At 34.3% G+C, this 21,749-nt stretch overlaps 2 protein-coding genes across 3 annotated transcripts; one reads left to right on the top strand and one right to left on the bottom strand.

Annotated features, from left to right (window-relative positions):
- Nucleotides 1–11,495: 11,495 nt before the first annotated feature.
- Nucleotides 11,496–15,192, top strand: LOC136210747 (DEAD-box ATP-dependent RNA helicase 47, mitochondrial). Of its 2 annotated transcripts, none has more exons than XR_010678185.1 (3): nt 11,496–11,562; nt 11,832–13,794; nt 14,884–15,192. XR_010678185.1 is itself a non-coding variant. In XM_066002138.1 (3 exons), exon 2 carries the CDS (start codon nt 11,948–11,950, stop codon nt 13,712–13,714), a length of 1,767 nt encoding a protein of 588 aa, XP_065858210.1. In that variant the 5' UTR covers nt 11,496–11,562; nt 11,832–11,947; the 3' UTR covers nt 13,715–13,748; nt 14,884–15,192. The 2 variants fall into 2 exon arrangements, 1 of the variants encoding a protein (XP_065858210.1); XM_066002138.1 differs by having other exon boundaries at nt 11,832–13,748.
- LOC136210748 (CASP-like protein 4A4) lies at nt 13,904–15,091 on the bottom strand. Its single transcript, XM_066002139.1, has 3 exons — nt 14,811–15,091; nt 14,587–14,722; nt 13,904–14,253 (listed from the first exon to the last, which is right to left on the bottom strand). The coding sequence occupies exons 1-3, from the start codon at nt 15,089–15,091 to the stop codon at nt 14,062–14,064; spliced, it is 609 nt and encodes a 202-aa protein (XP_065858211.1). The 3' UTR covers nt 13,904–14,061.
- Nucleotides 15,193–21,749: the final 6,557 nt, after the last annotated feature.

Here is a 21,749-nt window from a genome sequence, read left to right as displayed (position 1 = left end):
AAAATACTTTGTTGTCTGTTTTTCCGTCTTGTATATCAATTAGTTTTAATATATACATCATTATTATATATTTTTTCATAATAAACTTGGGTTGGACTCTTTGTAAATTGAAAGAAATATTTGGATTTTAAATTTTAGAATCACATATCATTTTTTTCATATATATATATATATGATTGATTACTAATGAATAATATTGTGGAAAATACGAAGAGGAACGCTTAAGAGTAATTTCGTAACTACATTTTCTATCTATAAGGGTGTAAGGGATAATCCTAGTAATTTGGCATTTTGTGCACGTTGATAAAAACTCAGGACACGTGTAAGACCATTAGTGGAAAATTCCTCTAATGGGCCTGGTGAGATTTGGCAGATAAAGTTGTTATATAGTAATAAAAAAACATGAATATAGAGATTGATATCTTACGAATCCATGACTCCTTCTTATTGATCCACATGGCAATGACAGTTATGCACTAGTCGAGACGCGGTCATTGATCCATGAACGGTGTGATTGTTCGTTTGTTATCATATGTCTCTCCCTTTGGTCAGCCGAAGTTCTTGAGGACTTTGTTAGGTTTGTGGTTCAGAGAAGCAATGTCTTATGTAATTTTTCAGTTCAATGGAAGCTAAAGTAAAATGGGTGGATCAAGTTAAGGGTGTTGCAACATTCATCGAAAAATGAATATTTCTTCTCGCATGTGATGTCTAATTCCTCCATTTAGATAGTTGAGAAACAATACGTGTTGACGTTATCTAACAGAACACGTGATCCTTTATGAGTGCCATTTTAAATGAAAGATGTCATTCCATTAGAAATAGTTGTACTGGGAAGCATGACATCGCTTCGAAATGGAAGGAAACAAAAGGGTTTTGGGGGTTTATTGAGCGGTGTGCTTGTAATGATACTCGTTAAAGCTACCATTTTGACTTCTTAAATTCAGTAATTAATAAAAAGGGGAAGGAATTTTCTTTCTCGTCTTTTCTTCCACGCTCTTATCTTCTCCAAATTCTCATTCTCTTCATAGGTTTTACCAAAAAAATTTAACTAGTAAGTGTTCTTTTTTTTTCTTTCTTTCTTTTTTCTTTGTTGTATGAAAGTTTTGATTAGAAATAATTCTCATAAATCTCAAATGCCTGAGCTTACTAATGATCTTTCTTCTAGTGATTTTGAGAAAATGGCTCCTAAGAAACAAACTTCTACTAACCAAATGAACCCCACTGAGCAATCAAATCCCCATGTCTGGGAATGTCCCTCTACTTTGACTGTCAATCGGCTTCTAGGTTTAAGACACAATCCCATAACTTAAGAAGATGGAGATATATTTATCATTTTAGGACAACAACACGATTCCGGACTAGATGGGCACCTATGACTCTTCACTTTGTTATTAGAGTGGGGCATAAGGTTTCCACTTCCACATAGTATTATAGACATCCTCCAAGATTTCAATTCGAGACCTACTCAGATATCACCCAACTCTTAGCTAGAATTGTACGAAGATTTGCAAGGACTTGAACTTGAACTTGACCGGAGCTATGTTTTGTAGGTTATGGTGACCTATAAAGAAAAAGATTGATGATGTTTTCTATTAGAATATGAGTTCTCGGAGAAAGGATTTTCTGACCAAGAAGAAGGAAAGCATTCAAGGCTTTTAAATTAAGTGGTTCTAGGTGGGCCAAACAAAAATGTCCCTAGCAGCCTTCATCTAGAAGGTTTCCTCTTCCACCTTAATTGGAACCCTGATCCTATTTACTCTGAATCTTGGAGGAAAAGTGAGGAGGCTTGTACGAGTGAGATTGTGGTAATGGATTAATATATTTTTCCTTTTTTTTGAAATAAAGGAAACTTGCGAGAGTATTAACGATTCTTGTATCTCAAAACGTGTAAGCTACTTGATTGTTTGAAGCGTGGTTCACTTCTAATAAGAGGATTGTGAGAGTAAAAAATATAGAAACAATTAGGTTCGAAATTAATTTCGCATTGAATGAGAATTAATTAAGCGAATTGATAAATATTGTATTGAAAAGATGCACGAACCTTTTTGAGCTTGAAAAATAGAAAACTTACAAAAAGAAAATATAAATGACTATTAAAGTAAATAGTATCTCGATGTCAAATTGATGTTGAGGAGAGCTAAATGCTTGCTAAATTGACTAAATAAAAGTTCAAGATCATTGTCATCTGTTTTTGGATCGAGACTTTTGAATTTAATTTCATTGATTGGTTTGATTAATTGGATTGGTTGTGTTGTAGTTTGTAAACTAGTTTTTGGCCCGTGCGATGCACAGATTCATCTTAATATATAAATATTAATAAAAATACAATCTAATAATTACAATTAATGACATAAATGTGTTATATAAATTAAATATTATTATTTGATTTTCACATTTACTTTAAATAATATTTTTATAGATAAATATAATAATAAAATAAAAACTAATATATTATATATTATATTATATTTTTTATCAGTAAAAAAGGAGGAAGTAACACCTCAGTTCCATCGTTACTGTTTTATATTATATATAGATAGATATGTAGAGAATTAGAGAGATTTTAGGGATTAATTTAAATTCTGTAGTAATCTTAGATACATGGGATAAAATAATCTTTTTATAGATAAATATACATAATAAAATTAAAATTAATATATTAAATTTTTTATCACTAAAAAAGGAGGAAGTGACACCTCAGTTCCATCGTTACTGTTTTATATTATATATAGATGTGTAGAGAATTAGAGAGATTTTAGGGATTAATTTAAATTCTGTAGAACTCTTAGATATAGTACGGATAAAATAATCTTTTTATAGATCAATATATATAATAAAATTAAAATTAATATATTAAATTTTTTATCACTAAAAAATGAGGAAGTGACACCTCAGTTCCATCGTTACGGTTTTATATTATATATAGATGTGTAGAGAATTAAAGAGATTTTAGGGATTAATTTAAATTCTGTAGAACTCTTAGATATAGTACGGATAAAATAATCTTTTTATAGATAAATATATATAATAAAATTAAAATTAATATATTAAATTTTTTATCACTAAAAAAGGAGGAAGTGACACATCAGTTCCATCGTTACTGTTTTATATTATATATAGATGTGTAGAGAATTAGAGAGATTTTAAGGATTAATTTAAATTCTGCAGAACTCCTAGATATAGTACGGATACAATAATCTTTTTATAGATAAATATATATAATAAAATTCAAATTAATATATTAAATTTTTTATCACTAAAAAAGGAGGAAGTGACACCTCAGTTCCATCGTTACTGTTTTATATTATATATAGATATATAGATGTGTAGAGAATTAGAGAGATTTTAGGGATTAATTTAAATTCTGTAGAACTCTTAGATATAGTACGGATACAATAATCTTTTTATAGATAAATATATATATAATAAAATTAAAATTAATATATTAAATTTTTTATCACTAAAAAAAATGAGGAAGAGACACCTCAGTTCCATCGTTACTGTTTTATATTATATATAGATTCTGTAGAACTCTTAGATATAGTACGGATACAATAATCTTTTTATAGATAAATATATATAATAAAATTAAAATTAATATATTAAATTTTTTATCACTAAAAAAAATGAGGAAGTGACACCTCAGTTCCATCGTTACTGTTTTATATTATATATAGATGTGTAGAGAATTAGAGAGATTTTAGGGATTAATTTAAATTCTGTAGAACTCTTAGATATAGTACGGATAAAATAATCTTTTTATAGATCAATATATATAATAAAATTAAAATTAATATATTAAATTTTTTATCACTAAAAAATGAGGAAGTGACACCTCAGTTCCATCGTTACGGTTTTATATTATATATAGATGTGTAGAGAATTAAAGAGATTTTAGGGATTAATTTAAATTCTGTAGAACTCTTAGATATAGTACGGATAAAATAATCTTTTTATAGATAAAATATATATAATAAAATTAAAATTAATATATTAAATTTTTTATCACTAAAAAAGGAGGAAGTGACACATCAGTTCCATCGTTACTGTTTTATATTATATATAGATGTGTAGAGAATTAGAGAGATTTTAAGGATTAATTTAAATTCTGCAGAACTCCTAGATATAGTACGGATACAATAATCTTTTTATAGATAAATATATATAATAAAATTCAAATTAATATATTAAATTTTTTATCACTAAAAAAGGAGGAAGTGACACCTCAGTTCCATCGTTACTGTTTTATATTATATATAGATATATAGATGTGTAGAGAATTAGAGAGATTTTAGGGATTAATTTAAATTCTGTAGAACTCTTAGATATAGTACGGATACAATAATCTTTTTATAGATAAATATATATATAATAAAATTAAAATTAATATATTAAATTTTTTATCACTAAAAAAAATGAGGAAGAGACACCTCAGTTCCATCGTTACTGTTTTATATTATATATAGATTCTGTAGAACTCTTAGATATAGTACGGATACAATAATCTTTTTATAGATAAATATATATAATAAAATTAAAATTAATATATTAAATTTTTTATCACTAAAAAATGAGGAAGTGACACCTCAGTTCCATCGTTACTGTTTTATATTATATATAGATGTGTAGAGAATTAGAGAGATTTTAGGGATTAATTTAAATTCTGTAGAACTCTTAGATATAGTACGGATACAATAATCTTTTTATAGATAAATATATATAATAAAATTAAAATTAATATATTAAATTTTTTAGTGGATTACTAAACCTAGCCACTAATTCCCACCTCTAGCCCTTAGAATTGACCGAAATACCCTTTGGACTAAATTTCAAAAATTCCAAAACCTCTCTAGAACCCTAAACGTTTTTTGCTCAAATCCGGACAACACATTGAACCGAATCATGGATGGCGAGAGAAGACGTAAAGGAAAAGATAAAATGGTAAGATTCACTGCTTTATTTCGTTGAATTCGAGCTCGTAACGAATCTGTTTGGTTTTTGTTGGAATTCGCCGGAATCGCAGGTCGGGCGTATGAGTATCACGCCCTCCCTACGGTTCGGGCGTATGAGAATCACGCCCTACCAATGGTGAGGGCATGATTGCCATACGCCCTCACCAACGGTAGGGTGTGATACTCATACGCCCGAACCGTAGGGAGGGCGTGATACTCATACGCCCGAACCATTGGTAGGGCGTGATTCTCATACGCCCGACCAATGGTTCGGGCGTGATTTCCTTACGCCCACGTGGGTTTTTAAATTTTATATTATTTAAAATTTTATTAATTTAGTTTAATTTATATTATTTAACATTTTATTAATTTTAGTTTAATTTTAGTATAGTATTACCATGATTTTTACAATTTTATTAATTTAGGGTAATTTTATAATTTTGGTATAAATTGATTAAAACTTTAGTATAATTTATTATAATTTTATAATTATAGTATATTTACAATTTTATTAACTTAGTATAATTTTTTTATATAGACGGAGCGGCCTACTAGGGGTGGAAAATCCATCCTGTCATCTGCTCGTCGTCTAGATATGGAGGACGAGGATGATACACCACGGCATACGAGATTGCGTGGTATAGATATATCTGGTCGTAGGCGGAGAGGGGCTGCGACGGAGCAGTTGAGGAGAGGGCCGATTGCGGATCAGGCCGATATTCATGACGTAGAGGGGGCGACTGATTTTGATGACAGAGAGTCCGGTAGCGATTCTTTGCAGGACTACCTCGATGTGGCAGCCCGGGCAGTGCGACAGTCCGCTGTTGCACATAATCCCGAGGTTGAGGAGAGCGATGAGCAGCCGACCCCGGGGAGACAGCCGACCCAGCGCGTAGGAGGTCGTTTTGCGGGTACAGGTATTTTTTAGTATTTATAGTATAATTTAGTATTTTTTAGTATAATCTAGTATAATTGAGTATTTTTTAGTATAATTTAGTATTTTTTAGTATTTTTTTAGTATAATTTAGTATTTATAGTATAATCTAGTATTTTTTAGTATAATCTAGTATAATTGAGTATTTTTCAGTATAATTTAGTATTTTTTTAGTATTTTTTAGTATAATTTAGTATAATCTAGTATTTTTAGTATAATTTAGTATAATTTAGTATAATCTAGTATAATTTAGTATTTTTAGTATAATCTAGTATTTTTTGTATAATCTAGTATAATTGAGTATAATTTAGTATAATCTAGTATAATTGAGTATAATTTTGTGTAATTTTAGTATAATTGAGTATAATTGAGTATTTTTTAGTATAATTTAGTATAATCTAGTATAATTTAGTATAATTTTGTATAATTATCAGGGACAAGCAAACGTTCCAAAGCTAGTGAGGACGAGAGCTGGGTAGTTACCGGACCGGTTGCTGGTGGTCCCGTTGATGGTTCCGTGATTCCTAGTTTTCTAGGACATGTTGCCTCACGGATGTTGGGAGGGGAGATTCGGTCGTTTCTGACATGCTATAATAGATCAGCAGCATGCAAAGATTTGTGTCAGTGGTTTTCTGATGCGTCACCCGAGGTAAGCATAATATAGTGTGTCAACATTTATTGTAATTCGTATTTTTAACTATAAACATACAAAACATTCTGTAATTTTATAATTTTATGTGTCATTTTACAGCTGAGGGAGATGATCGAGAGGACTGGTTTGTCCCACCTTCCACGTGCCATGTTCAGGAACCTCGACACTCCGTTATTGACTGCGTTCGTTGAGCGGTGGCAGCCCGATACGAACTCCTTCCACATGCCGTTCGGTGAGATGACTATCCAGCTGCATGATGTGTGGCATATTCTTCCGATCCCGATCGACGGTCAGATGGTGTCCGAGTCTCCCCCTGTTGACTCGCTTCATGCCATGTGCATGATGATGTTTGGGGTGAGTCAGGCTGAGCTTCTATTGCCGACTAGTCGTTTATGGTCAGGTGGAGGTGTATTTGTTGCGGCTGTACAGAGGCTACTGGGTGAGGGTAGGGATGACGCTACTCGGGCAGCGGCGTGGATGTGGCTTATGCTTGGATCCACTCTGTTTGTTGATAAGAGTGGAGATAGGATTAGGCCGGCCCATCTTCATGAGGTTTACAGCGGTGTCAGCGGGGCAGCTGGACTATCATGGGGTTCTGCCACATTAGCCATGTTGTACCGGCAGCTGGGGATAGCGAGCAGAGGAGATTGCTCCGGTATATGCGAATGTTTGACCCTACTGCAGGCATGGATATATGAGTATTTTCCGGTTTTCCGGCCGCATAGAGGAGCTCACCTGATCCCAGCTGACCATGCCCGTGCACTGAGATGGGAGGTCGGGGTCCCAGGCAAGACGACCGCCCGACTAGATACCTTTCGGGGGCAGCTGGATCGTATGACGGCGGCAGAGGTAATTTATAAAATTCTAGAATTTATTTAATTATTATTTATAGTATATTATTTTTATAATTGAGTATTACTTTTTTCCAGGTGACGTGGTTGCCTTATGGTCCTGTCGCTGATGATGATCGGCTTCGGGTGTCCTACGCCGGTTGGATACGGTGTAGAGACATCGTCGAGCCGTATATGCCCGACCGAGCGCTGCGACAGGTCGGATATACTCAGCCTATCCCAGCTGAGCGTATTAGACCTGATAAAGCAGTACGACCATGGAAGTCGTTATCGTACAAGCTCACGCATTCCTTAGTCACAGTTGAGGATACCTGGCGGAGATTTCCATCGGCTCGGGGCATCGATCGGAGGAGATGCCGACCAGTCGGATACGATCCCACTGCCTGTGATCCTGCTTATATGGGTTGGTATATGCAGTATTCGCATCCCTATCTCCTTCATGCACCACAGGCTAGACCGGTACAGCATTCTCGCGCCAACAGCGAATTAGTAAGTTTATTATTTTTTAATATTATTATTTTATATTGGTTTATATGTGTTTAATTTTAAATATTTATTTATACATTTTTTTTTGCAGTGGGTTAGCTGGTTGTGGCGTGTCACCCAACTAGCGGCTACCCACCGATCTGACGAGGATGTTCCACGCATTAAGAGGGAGATGGATGCGTTTATGGATGCGTGGCGTCGGGCGAACTAGATACTCATATATTTGAACACTTTTTGTTGTATATATTACGTTTATAAATGTTTATGTTTATTAATGTTTATTTTAATTTTTATGTTTTTAAATTTTTTTTGTTAAGTACATTTAACGGACTATTTACGGGTTTAACGGCATATATACGGGATACATAACACAATTTTACGGGATACATAACACAATTTTTTGCTCTCTCGATACACGGACGTGTGAAGATCACGCCTTCCCGTGTGGCCGGACGTGATAGCCCTACGCCTCACCGAGTGGTCGGGCGTGATACTCATACGTCCGACCACTCGGTGAGGCGTAGGGCTATCACGCCCGGCCACACGGGAAGGCGTGATCTTCACACGCCCCACCATGTGGTGAGGCGTGATGCCCATACGCCCTTGCATTGAGAGAGGGAAAAAAAAGTGAATTTTCTACCCCAAAACCTATGAAAGGGTAATTTCGTCCTTTCACGGGGCTAGGAGTGGGAAAATAGGGCTGGGTTTAACAACACCCATTTTTTATCACTAAAAAAGGAGGAAGTGACACCTCAGATCCATCATTACTGTTTTATATTATATATAGATGATGTGATTGTATTATATTTATAGCTTGTAGAAGTAATTGCTTCATGAGAATTCTACTTCAATGAAATAAAAGCAATTTCCAATATGAAAATTACGGAAAAAGGAAATTATAAAAATACCTTTGAACAAAAAATTTACTGTATTACCCGTACCTAAAACTTGATCTGAATATTAAAATTAAAAATAACTTGATCTAAATAATCCGATCTGAATACTAAAAATAAAAATATAATGAAACAATTACTTATGATGCTCAAGTCGTTTTAAATAGAGTTATTTTAACTATTCAATTAAAATAGCATATTGTATGAGGAAATATTTTTCAACCAATTCTAATTTATGTATTATTTCTATAAACAACATCATTTAATTATTTAAGAGTATATCTAAGAAAGTAACATGACTTTGTTCGTTGATTAAAAAAAATATGACTCTTGAGAATATTTTTTTTTGGTAAGAAGGGAGGAAACAAAAACAAACAAACAAAAACCTAACCCGGGATCAGTCTAGGAATACTGACCCCAATCATATCCTCAAGAAGAGAAGGTAACAGAAAAGAAGGAGGAACGGAAAGGGTAGAAACACCTAACATCCCCCCATGCCCAGCAGCTGCCAAGCGATCCGCCACGCGGTTTTGCTCCCTATAAATATGGGAGAAGGTAAGAGAATCGAAAGTAGGACGAAGCCACAAGATGACTTTAATGAGATTCTCACTCTTGAGAATATTTAACTAGCTACCTTTTTAATAAAATTAAGTAGTGTCATTGATTATCTATCTATAATTTTTCATTGCTTTTTTTTTTCTTCTTTCTTTGTTTTTTTTAAATTTTATTTACTTTTAATAATAAATATTCAAATAGAGAATTAGAGGATAGGATTGTGGTCAGTTTCTCTAGGCTGATCCCGGGTTAGGTTTTCTTTTGGTTGTTTGTTTTTCATTTCCTGTTTCTACCAAAAAAAGATAATTAGCATGATCGGAGCAAAATACAAACTTAACTAATTAACTTTAATTAGTTAATATTTTAGATTATTTTAAAGAGTTAAATAAAAACTAGTTAGAGTTGGAAATATCTCAAGATGAATTTGCTAAGTCAAATGGAACCTATAGAAATAATAAAATTTTAAAAATTATTTGTATAGAACTTTTATGAAAAAAACTAGTTGAGGCTTATGGCCGTGTTTGGTAAAGAGCGTTTTGGGATAAAAAGAGCGGTTTTGACCAACTTTAGAGGTTTGACCATTGAAACCGCTAATTGAAGTGTTTGGTGGAGAGAGGTTTGGGAGAGAGTTTTGGGATGAAAACGCTAATTTAGAAAAAGCTTTTAAAAGGAGCTTTTTTCAATTAGCGTTTTGCAATATTAAAATTAATGGACTTCTTTAACCCTAATAGATAGACTCCTTCTTCTCCTGCGCCAAAATTAATGTCCTTATTCGTCTTTTTGCACAAACCGCTATTATCAATCAGCTAATTTTTACCAAACAGGTCTACACAAATAGCTAATCAAATCAGCTAATGTAATCAGCTAACAGCTAACAACTAATGTAATAAGCTAACAACTAATTTCCAAACAAGGCCTATATTCGGTCCAATGTTAGAAAAAGTTTTAAAATTTACGATAAAATTTACATATTGTTCTATGGAAAAAGCTAACGAGCGCCCCCGGGGCGCTAGATAAGAAAAATAATTATCATTAATTACTAAATTGAAAGAATAAATAAAAGGATGTAATTATTGATTATTAATCATTTTTTACTAATTGATCATTAATCATTTTTTTAACTAATTAATCATTAATCATTTTTTACTAATTGATCATTAATTACTTCATTTTATTCCCACCATAATATCTCATTCCCTCTATTTTCTATTCTCACCATTTCATCTTCAGAAATTGAAAAAAAAAATATGCGAAAATTGAAAGAAAAAATCTCAAAATGAAGGTGAAATGGTGGAAAATATTATGGAGGGAATGAGTTTTTTTCTTAACGGAAGATGAAATGGGATGATGAGAAACTCAAGTTTATTTATTCTTTTATAATTTATTATCTTTTTTCTAATGAATTAATAACTACTTTATTTATTCTTTCAATTAAAATTATAAAATTTCCAAAGGAAGGTGAAATGGTGGGAATAGAAAATAGAGAGAATGAGATGTTTGGTGGGAATAAAATGGAGTAATTAATGATCAATTAGTAAAAAAAATGATTAATGATCAATTAGTAAAAAAAATGATTAATGATCAATAATGACATCCTTTTATTTATTCTTTCAATGTAGCAATTAATTCCAATTATTTTTCTTATCTAGCGCCCCCAGGATGCCCGTTAGCGGGCTCGTTCTTCTATTTATGGAGACTCCAATGATACCAGTGAAAATTGAACCCAGATTGACTATGTAAAAAAGGGTTTCCTACTATTGTGCCCTCACTGATAGCTAAAATTTACAACTGATAAGAGAAATTTTACAGTAATTCAGGAGTAATACTTCTGACTAATGAAAATCGTTTTGAATACCATTATATGGACATGATTGGTGGAAAATATATATATATATATATATATATATATATATATATATATATATATATATATATATCATGAATTTATTGGTCGGGAATATTACTCTAGAAGTACTCTAAAATTTTCCACTAATAATAAATAAAATTATTTTTGAACATTTTTTCCAATTACTTGGGGTCAACTCATAGGTTTGACTTTGAGACCAGGGATGATTTGAATGTGGATTATGGATTGTAGGTGAAGTTAGGGCCGGGCCGACCCGACCCGCAACACATAAGATAGCAAAACGACCTCGAGGGAAGGCAGAGCCACATCCAGTCTAATATTCATCCTACCAGAAGAAGCCACAGTTCATCAAAGCAACATACCTCTCACATGGTTAGAATTTCACTCTCTTATTTATTATAGTAATTTGTAGCGCAAATTAATTTGATTGACAATATCCAGTTATTGAAATGATTTCAGCTTTCAATATATGTTTTGATTCCGTGGAATATTAGTATTATGCTTTCATACTGTTTGACGAAATGCCTCAACCACATGGGGCTTAGAAAAATGCCGCTGTTGTTTTTGTAAATCTTTACATAGCTTCAGTTTCCTTTTTTCTGAATTTTGAATTTATATTTTTCATCTACTTGAAATTGCAGATTGAGGGAAAACTCTGCTCGTCTGTTTTGATTTCAAGGTTTTTTGGCGCAAAGTTGTTTCCTTGTTAGTTCTTGAGCTGTTATGAATTGGTTTTATTAGTTTAAACCAATCAAATATGCCTGTATTATCATCTACGCGGTTGCTCCTCCTTTTTGGAGAATCATTACCCTTGCAGAAGCTTTCCCGTGGGTCTAGAATAGCTTGGTGCAATCGAAACCTACGCTTTTCAACTCGGGTTGGGCTAGACAAGGAGCCTCTTACTCTTGCTAGCTTGGGATTCAGGAGTGAGTTTGAAAGAGCAGACACAATCAGTACAACTAAACATGACAAAGTTAAGGTAAAATCGGGTATTGAAGTCTCCAGAAGTAAAGTGAAGGCAGTTGAAAGCAATGCAAGTGTTGAAGTTCCTAGAAGTAAAGTGAAGGTAGTTGAAAGCAATGCAAGTAGAGCTGTTAGGGTGAAAAAATCAATTGAAATAGAATCCGCTCCTTTTTCTGCCCAATCATTTTCGGAGCTTGGCCTTCCATCTCCGTTGATAGAAAGGTTAGAGCGTGAAGGCTTTAAAGTTCCTACAGATGTTCAGTCTGCAGCTATCCCCACTATTCTCAAGAGTCATGATGTTGTAATACAATCTTATACCGGATCAGGTAAAACGTTGGCTTATCTCCTTCCGATACTATCAGAAGTTGGGCCGCTTAGGAACAAGTCTCCTAATCGGAATGAAGAAACTGGGAAAAGATCAGATATAGAAGCAGTTATTGTTGCTCCATCTAGGGAGCTAGGTATGCAAATTGTGAGGGAGGTTGAGAAGTTGTTAGGGCCAGCAAACAAGAAGGAGGTTCAGCAACTCGTTGGGGGTGCAAACCGATCGAGACAAGAAGATGCTCTGAAGAAAAACAAGCCATCAATAGTTGTTGGTACTCCTGGACGAATTGCAGAGATAAGTGCAGCTGGGAAACTTCACACCCATGGTTGTCGCTATTTGGTTTTAGATGAAATTGATCAGCTCCTTTCATTTAATTTCCGGGAGGATATGCACAGGATTTTGGACCATGTAGGTAGGAGATCAAGTGCGGACTCTAATGGATCAAAAAGCTCAACTGCTAGGCGAGCGGAGCGTCAGACAGTCATGGTATCTGCAACAGTTCCATTTTCTGTCATAAGGGCTGCTAGGAGTTGGGGACGCGATCCACTTCTCGTACAGGCAAAAAAAGTTATCCCACTCGAATCGATAGCTGTCCCTGGACCTGTTAATCCATCAGGGCCTGCATCCGGTTCAAGCTCAACTTCAAATTTGCAACCGCAGACAGCAGTACAGAGCCTTCCCCCAGCTTTGAAACACTACTATTGTGTCACAAGGTTACAGCACAAGGTCGATATGTTAAGAAGATGTGTTCATGCTCTTGATGCTAACTCTGTGATAGTTTTTATGAACCACACTAAGCAGCTAAAAGATACTGTCTTTAAGCTAGAGGCTCGTGGGTTAAACGCCGCAGAGCTACATGGGGATCTCGGCAAGCTAGGCAGATCCACCATTCTAAAGAAATTTAAAAGCGGAGATATCAGAATTTTAGTAACAAATGAACTTTCAGCAAGGGGTTTAGATGTGCCAGAATGTGATCTTGTCGTTAATCTGGAATTGCCAACTGACTCTATTCATTATGCACATCGAGCTGGCAGGACAGGCCGTCTTGGTAGGAAAGGCAATGTGGTAACGATCTGCGAGGACCGAGAAGTGTTTGTTGTGAAAAAGTTGAAGAAACAGCTTGGGATAACATTTCTTGCTTGTGAGTTTACAGATGGCAAGCTTACAGTGACAGAAAAAGAAGAAGTAGAGGAAGAAGAGCAAAAAGAGAAGAAACCTTCAGAAGTTCTAAATTGATTGGACATCTTATTTACCAGCATAACTTTCTTTGGTGAGTTGATGGATACAGTTCTTGTAACTTCATTGTCCGAGATACGGTAATTTTATTTTTCTCAGTTCTTTTTTTCTTAATCTTTTGTTATGAAGTTTAAGACAATTTGATGCTTAAAACGGAGAACGAAAAAGAATCACCAATTCTTCAAAATCTGGAAAGGAAAGAAAAACTCGCTTCTCATGTGAGTTAAGAGCAATCAATCTGCTAATTATTAACAACGATACCGAACAACTAATTCTTGCAACAGCTAACAGCTACCAACTGAACTAAACAGGCTACGAGTGTTGACATTCGGCCGGTGAAATTGACATCACCAGATAATTCTCTTACAAAGCTTGTAGCCTGATAAAACAGAGCAAGTTGCAATAACTAGGAAAGTTGCAAATGACATGCTCGTTGAAGCCACAATTGCATTCCAGAACGATGTGTTTCTTCTGCCAATGTTCTGCTGAATGGCCATTATTGCTACCGAGCAAGATGACACCAGAAAATAACCTGTCAACTGATATACATTTACAATGAATTAGCCTTTATTAGTGTCGGAGCTCGATTAAAACGCTCAGAGTCTCGGAGGGTTAATGGGTGAAAAGGTGTTAAAAATTTGTAGATTTTTTAACACCTAAGCATCAGCAGCAACACTTCCCGTCCTGGATTCTGTGACTGATACTAAATCTGTTACAAAATCCCAGAATAGACTATAATTACTGACAGAACGTTTATATTTAGGATGAAAGTTTCTGTCAATAATTATAATTTTTCTTTATTTCCCCCTAAGTCGGGGTCAATGGATCTTCCGTTCGCCCCTGGCCTTTATAAAGGTTTATTATAGAATTACCTGATCAAGTATGAAGGTAGAGTAATCAGAGACATGATCAGAGATAAGAATGCCTCTGTGAGCAATGTCACAAACGCCTTTGAAAAGCTGGAAAGCAGAGTAAACAAACACCAAAATGTACACAACAAAACAATACCTACATAAACAATGAATCAACATTAACACAAACTATTAAAACAGCAAAAACCACCACAATTCTGTTAAAATCGAAGGCGCAAACTTACATTAATTTCGTGCATCGAGTGAAATTATAAGGCAGATGATCCTGATGGTGATGATTCTTGTTTGATGATGCAGAAGAAGCCAGTAAAACTGCAGATAGAAAAGATAAAAGGAAAGCGAAAGAACGAAGAACGAGGGTGGTTCGATCAATCGGAGGTCTAGAGCTCCACCTAGAAGAGGTAACAGAGAATGAAAATGGTGAAGGAGTTGGGTAAGGTGATTGAGCTGAAGAAGCCATAGGTGTAGAAGAAGCAACAACTAGCTTCTGGTCTTGTTTTTTCATTGTTTTGTAATATTTGTTCTAACTGCTCCTTTTCTCAAAATATATGGGCACTTGGATTTTATATTTAAGTTTGCAGTCTACTTGGTAATGTTTAAGGAGTTTCAAGGAAGAAATCCTGGCAGTGATAGTATTTTTTTTTTTTGTTAAATTAAAACTCAAAGACTAATTATTTTATTGTTAAGCCATGTAAGCATGAAAAAGACTAAAATGATCTACCACAACAAATAAGATAAGATTGACCTCATAATAACTCAATAAAATTCCACTTACATAATGATTAAATGATTAACTGTATAGCGTGAAAACTTTATCTTTTTAAATAACTTTGTTAATTCTACTATTCCGTGTGAACATTAAAAAAAAAAAAATTTAAGGGTAAATAATTTATTAGTCCCTTGCTTTTTATCTAACACAATATTTAGTCCTCATATTTTGAAAAACACATTATAAAGTCTGGGTAAATTGCATCCATGACCACTGAACTTTACCAATTTTCACATTATGGCCACTGAACTTCATTTCTTCCCGGTATGGCCACTGAACTTTACATTTTTTTAACACCGGTTGCCACTAAACGTCTCAAAACGACCATTGACGGCTAAAAATAAAAATTCCAAAGCGTTAATGATATTCTAAGGAACTTTAATTCTTGAAAAATTTTGTTTTGAAGTCATTTAGGTGTTGTTTGGTTAGGAGAGACAAAGTGAATTTTTAGAGAGAGAAAGCTCCCAAAAATGTGATTTTTGAAAATAAAAAATGTGGTTTCATAGTAAATTTCGTTCTGAACAACTTTAATTCTTGAATATTTTCATTTTAAGGTTTTTAACAATCGTTAACGGTCATTTTGAGAAGTTAGTTAAAATTGAATGGCCACCGGTGTTAAAAAGTGTAAAGTTCAGTGACCGTACCGGGAAAAAATGAAGTTCAGTGGCCATAATGTGAAAATGGGTAAAGTTCAGTGGCCATGGGTGTAATTTACCCTATAAAGTCTCTAGCTTTTTCCAATATTAACCTTTTGGTCCTTTTGTCTAGTTTTTTTAGACTTATAATGGTTATATTTTATATATATATATATATATATATATATATATATATATATATATATATATATGTGGTCAACTTGTATTGTACTGTGGTTGTCTTAAAAGTTAAGATATGTTCGGTTAAAAATCTAAAAAAAATAGATAAAAGGACCACAAAATTAATATTTGTAAAAGTTAAGGACCTTAAAATGTGTTTTTCAAAATAGGAGGACTAAACAGTGTGTTAGATAAAACTAAGGGACTAATAAATTATTTACCCTAAAAATAAAGATAAATAAGGCTAAATTCATAATTATGTCCTTTGAATTTCTTTTTTTTTTTTATATAATAGAAGAAGGCCTGGGGCCCGAGGAAAAACGGAAAAACTACGAACAAACTAATCTGCTGTCTAAACAGCCTCTACTGTCGGCTGAGATAATCTCCAGGAGGCCTGCAGGAGGCACACCAAACTCATGGTGACCCAAGGAACACGATCCTGCGAAATTTGCCAACCAGTCAGCCGCCTTATTTCCTTCCCGATAAGTGTGGTTGAACTGCAAAACCCAATCCCTATCCTGAAGATCAATACAACGATAAATAAGCCAGGCAAAAGGATGATGAGGTGCAACAGGGCAGTTCATAATATGCAACACGGCTTGAGAATCAAGTTCAACAAAAACTCTCGGATACCCCTTATCCCAAGAAATCTGTAACCCGAAGTAAAGCCCCCAAATTTCCGCCAAGGTGGACATGCTCTAACCAAGGTTGGCCCCAAACCCGCATAGCCAAGTTCCATTCAAATCACGCACTAGCCCCTCGACCGAGGCAAGCCCAGGGTTACCCTTGCAAGCACCGTCCGTGTTCAATTTCACCCAACCTTGTTCCGGCGGTTGCCAGGCTATCCACACCATACGACTTTGAGTCAAGCTGTGCAACGATGCTAAGTCCCGTGCATTAATAAATTCACAGCCGTAGTTATAAGCCACCTGTGCAAGCTTGGGGAAGTTCCGGCGGTCCCTGAAGACTGCTTAATTCCGCCATTTCCAAAGCCACCAAGTGGCGAAGCCAAAAAAGGTCGACCACGGGATGTCTTTGAATTTCCGCGGGGTTTCAATGTTTCCCTGAATCCTGCTGCGTAGCGGAAGGGAAAAGAAAGTAAGTTGGTCAGACAGCGGAACGACTTCACACCAAAGCCTCTTAGCCGAACCACAATCTCTCAAAATATGTATCACTGTTTCCTGTTGTCCGCACATCAGGCACCGGTCATTCATCGTTAGGTGGCGACGAGTTCGGTTCCAATTACATAAAATAGCATTGTGTAGCACCTGCCATAAGAAGCACTTAATCTTACGAGGTAGACCAAGCTTCCAAACACGGCTCCAAAGAGGGTCCGAACCTTTGAATTTCTCTAATCAACGGGTTTAATCAAGAAACATTATTTGATTGACATTTACAAGCTTTCTCTAATCAACGGGTTTAATCAAGAAACATTATAAATAATATGGGCTTAATAAAAAAAAAAGCTTGATATGCTCCTGAACTTGTCCAAAAAATTTGATTGACATTTACACTTTTAAAGCGTTCCAATAGTTCTCTCAATTTACTTAAAATGTATCGAAATCCCTCTCAACTTGCTTAAAATTTAATCAATTAATAATTTCGTTGTAAAAAAGTAAATTGCCTGTGGAAGGTGTGTCGCACGTGTCTCAGAATGTTATTACATAATTTACATAATAGATTAAAACATATTAAAAAGGAAGTCTTTACTTCCTCAATTCTAAAGCTTGTCCTCTCTTATAGTAGAACTGCATATCTCAACTTTGGTCATTTTAGTTTTTTGAGGTGCGTATAACACACCTTTCACATTAACTTAGTTTTTTATATTTGTAACTGAGTAATTAATTGATTACATGCAAGTTGAGGAGACTATCATGACATTTTGAAAGTCTAGAGCGGCAATCATGCTTTTTGGACAAGTTCAAGGGCAAATGACGTATTAAGCCATAAAAAAAGTTAAAAAGCATCATGATCATTCATGATCTTTCAATTTTTTAAGATTATCATTAAGCCCTTAATCTTTCATTTAGATATATTAAACCCTTAATCTTTTATTTATTTTTTGTCACATTAAGCTCTCGATGAAAAAAAAGTTAGCTTTGTACATAAAACCCGGTTAACAAAGTATTATTCATTTTACTTATTATATTTTTCACGGTTTAATGAAAACATTTTTTGATAGGAGTGGTGGGAGGAAAACTGTAAAAACATTAATTCAAATCGTAAAAGATATAATTTCATATACATATGTTAACCAATTTGTACAAGTGAATTGAGTTAAGAGATTATTGCTTTACAGTTAATGTCCCATCAGATATAACGTCTTGAAACAAGGGCATACTCTAACAGTTAGTGCTCCGATTCAGATTCATTGGACAACATTAAAACAGATACGTCGATATATCAAAAGGACTTCCTCATATGATGCGTTTTGTAGCTGGTTCTCCGTTATTACGCTTGTAGGGTTACTCTAATGCTGACCAGGCTACTTCTCTTGATGATCGAAAGTTCACCACTGGGGTTGTCATGTACTTTGGCTCCAATCTTATCTTTTGAGCTCACGGAAACAAAAGGTTATCGCTCGCTGCTCCACTGAAGCCGAGTATCAAGATCTGGCTAGTGTTAACCCTTCTGAAGGAAATTTTAGATAGACTTGCAAACAATGAAGCTTTCTGTAAAGAATTGAGCAATCAAGTAGTCCAGATGAACCACATAAACATATCAAACCAACTTGTTTGAAAAGTCCTTTGAACTCTAGAAAAATTAATTCGAGGAAAATATGACATTTTGGTTGACTGTGCCTTTTAATAAGTAACATTGCCTTAATTCATTTTGAATGATATTATCATACATAACAATTTGTTTTTTTATTTCCGGGATCAGAAATAATATCATCTTATATTTTCACACATTGTCTCTTCTTACTATTTGATGAAGACTCACTATTTTGACCTTTATCAATCGTTTTATAATTTACGCATCGTATTCCTAAAAAAAATAAAAACAAATATAACTAAATTAATAAACTAAAGTAAATCATAATTCAAGTAAATAAATAAATAAACGGAATTAAAGTAAATTAGAAATTTCAAACATAGTAAATAAAGCATAATTTAAATTAAAGTAAACTAGAAATTCCTAAATTAAAAATCTTAAATTAGAAATTCCTAAATTAATTAAAATTACTAAATCATCTCTAAGTAAACAACATATTAGAAATCCCTAAATAAAACTGTAAATTAGAAATCCCTAAAAAAATCTCAATTTAAAAATCTCTAATTTAGAACTTATAAAACAAAACCTAGACATAAAAAACAATGAAAAAGAGAAATTTAGAGAAATTTCCCTAAAATATGAGATTTTGCTTGTTTGCGTGCCTTTCTTTTCTTTTTCTTTCTCCGTCGAATGAGAAAGAAAAAGAGAGAAGGCTTGTGAAAAGAGAGGGTCCGCTTGATGGAAATGGCATTTTGGCATTTTCCATCCTTTTTTTAAATAGTTGCAACTTGAAATGATATAATTTGTTGTTGCACAAACCAACGTCGTTTTGTGCGGCAACTGTTTTAAAAAAAAACGCAGAAGATACAGAAAAACCTTATCTTCTGCATGTAAGCCGCTATGGTAGGAAGGGCTCCGGCCCCTGGCGGAGCTAGGGAGGAAAACCCCTCGATGGGCCGGAGGGTTGGCCGACCCTCCCTGCCCCTTGCTAGATTCCATGTCATGCTTGTATATATATATTACCTATTGTATATCTTATGTTATTAGTTGCAATATTATTTATAGCTAGCATTAGCCTTCGATATCCATTCAAATTTTAAAAGAAAAATTGACAAAAATTAATCCTTTATTATCAACGATCAAATTAGTTAGAAATGACACATATGAATATATGATGGACAATTATTTGACATGTGTGATTTTCTTATATTAATACAAAAACTTAATTTCAAACGTAAAATCAAAATACTAGATTAATACACAAACTTGATTTTAAATTAAACTAAGACCAACTTCAAGCACCAAATTGATCATTCTGAAAGCAACTTACATTGCGTTCTTGATAAGAGAAGCAAGCGTGTTGACATGTGTCAAAATTCTCTCAAGTGCTAATCAATAATTGAATGAATGATGAATTTGACTCGTCAAGTTGGCTATTATGAATAATTTAGTCTAATATCAAGTATGAATGTCAATTTGACCCTTTAACTTTGCATCTTATGATCAAATTAGTCCAAAATGACACATAAATATATGATTGGCATTTTTTTTTTTTACATTTGTTACTTTCTCATGTTGATACATATCATTTTAGACTAATTTGATCTCAAATGTAAAATTAAAAAGCCAAATTAATTTTAAACTAAATTAATCGTTGTAACCAATTTCAAACATCAAATTGATCTTTATAATTCATTAATGATTTATTTTGTCAAGTACTTTTTAGGTAACAATACTTAGAACATTTCTTTGATCCAAAAATTAAAAAAATCAGTAGTAAGAAATGGAATGTTTAGACTTAAAACAGAGCATTAAAATCTTAACCAAATGTTGTGTATATTATTCGTCGGAAGAGAAACAAAATTGAAACGATCCAGGACCTTCATGGCACGACTCTTACGGATCCGAATGAGATAAAGCTTACCGTTGTTGAGTTCTACAAAAACCTGTTTAGCTCAAACACTGCTCCCCAGCAGCCACTTATTGACTGCCCTACCTTCCCTCTGTTGGATGTCTCTCTGTCGAATCACGCTTTCAGGCCAATCTCAGACTTGGATATCCAAAAGGCTATCTTCAGTATAGGTCCTTCCAAGGCTCTAGGTATCGACGGTCTCCCGACTGCTTTCTTCCAAAGTCACTGGGAAACGGTAAAGGCCTTTGTCACTCAGTTTTTTCTGGTTCAGCAGACATTGCCTCAATCAACGAGACTCTTTTTGTTCTAATCCCAAAAGTCTCAGACCCAACCTCGTTCACCTAGATGAGGCCTATCAACCTTTGCAATGTGATCTACAAAATCATCACTAAGGTAATCTCTTCACGTCTCCAACTCATCCTCCCCTCCATCATTACTGAGAATCAATGCAGTTTTGTTTCGGGTAGACAAATCCAAGACAACATCATTTTAGCTCAAGAGATGATCCACACGATGAGAACTAGAAAAGGCAAAAAAGGGATCGTTGCTTTAAAGCTGGATTTAGAGAAAGCCATTGATCGTCTGAATTAGGACTTTATTTTAGAAACTCTGCGGGATGCTAAAATTCCCCACAATTGGATCAGAATCATCAAGAGCTGCATCTCCTCTAGTCAAATGAGAGTCTTAATCAACGGTGAGATCTCTGACCCTTTCTCTCCGACTAGAGGAGTTCGACAAGGGGACTCGATATCTCCATACCTATTTATTCTCTGCATGGAAAGATTGGGGCACCTAATTAATGAAGCCAAGGATAAAGGGCTTCTAAACCTTGTCAAAATTTGTCGGGGAGGCCCAGGTATTTCCCATTTGTTTTTTTTGCTGATGATGTTCTCTTTTTTCTGGAGGGCAATATTGAGCAGATTATAGCTCTCCAGCAGATCCTCCAGTCCTT

Source organism: Euphorbia lathyris, chromosome 1 (assembly GCF_963576675.1).
Source record: "Euphorbia lathyris chromosome 1, ddEupLath1.1, whole genome shotgun sequence".
Taxonomy (NCBI): Eukaryota; Viridiplantae; Streptophyta; class Magnoliopsida; order Malpighiales; family Euphorbiaceae; genus Euphorbia; species Euphorbia lathyris.
The sequence above is the reverse complement of the archived record's forward strand: the minus strand, read 5'-3'. Positions and strand labels throughout refer to the sequence as shown.

Bases quoted from the DNA above. Each gene is read 5' to 3' on its own strand.
- LOC136210747 (XM_066002138.1), top strand. From the start codon at position 11,948: ATGCCTGTATTATCATCTACGCGGTTGCTCCTCCTTTTTGGAGAATCA.
- LOC136210748 (XM_066002139.1), bottom strand. From the start codon at position 15,091: ATGAAAAAACAAGACCAGAAGCTAGTTGTTGCTTCTTCTACACCTATG. The intron at 14,723-14,810 runs GTAAGTTTGCGC...TTGTTTATGTAG, and splicing joins ACTCGATGCACGAAATTAAT to GTATTGTTTTGTTGTGTACA. The intron at 14,254-14,586 runs GTAATTCTATAA...AATGTATATCAG, and splicing joins CTACCTTCATACTTGATCAG to TTGACAGGTTATTTTCTGGT.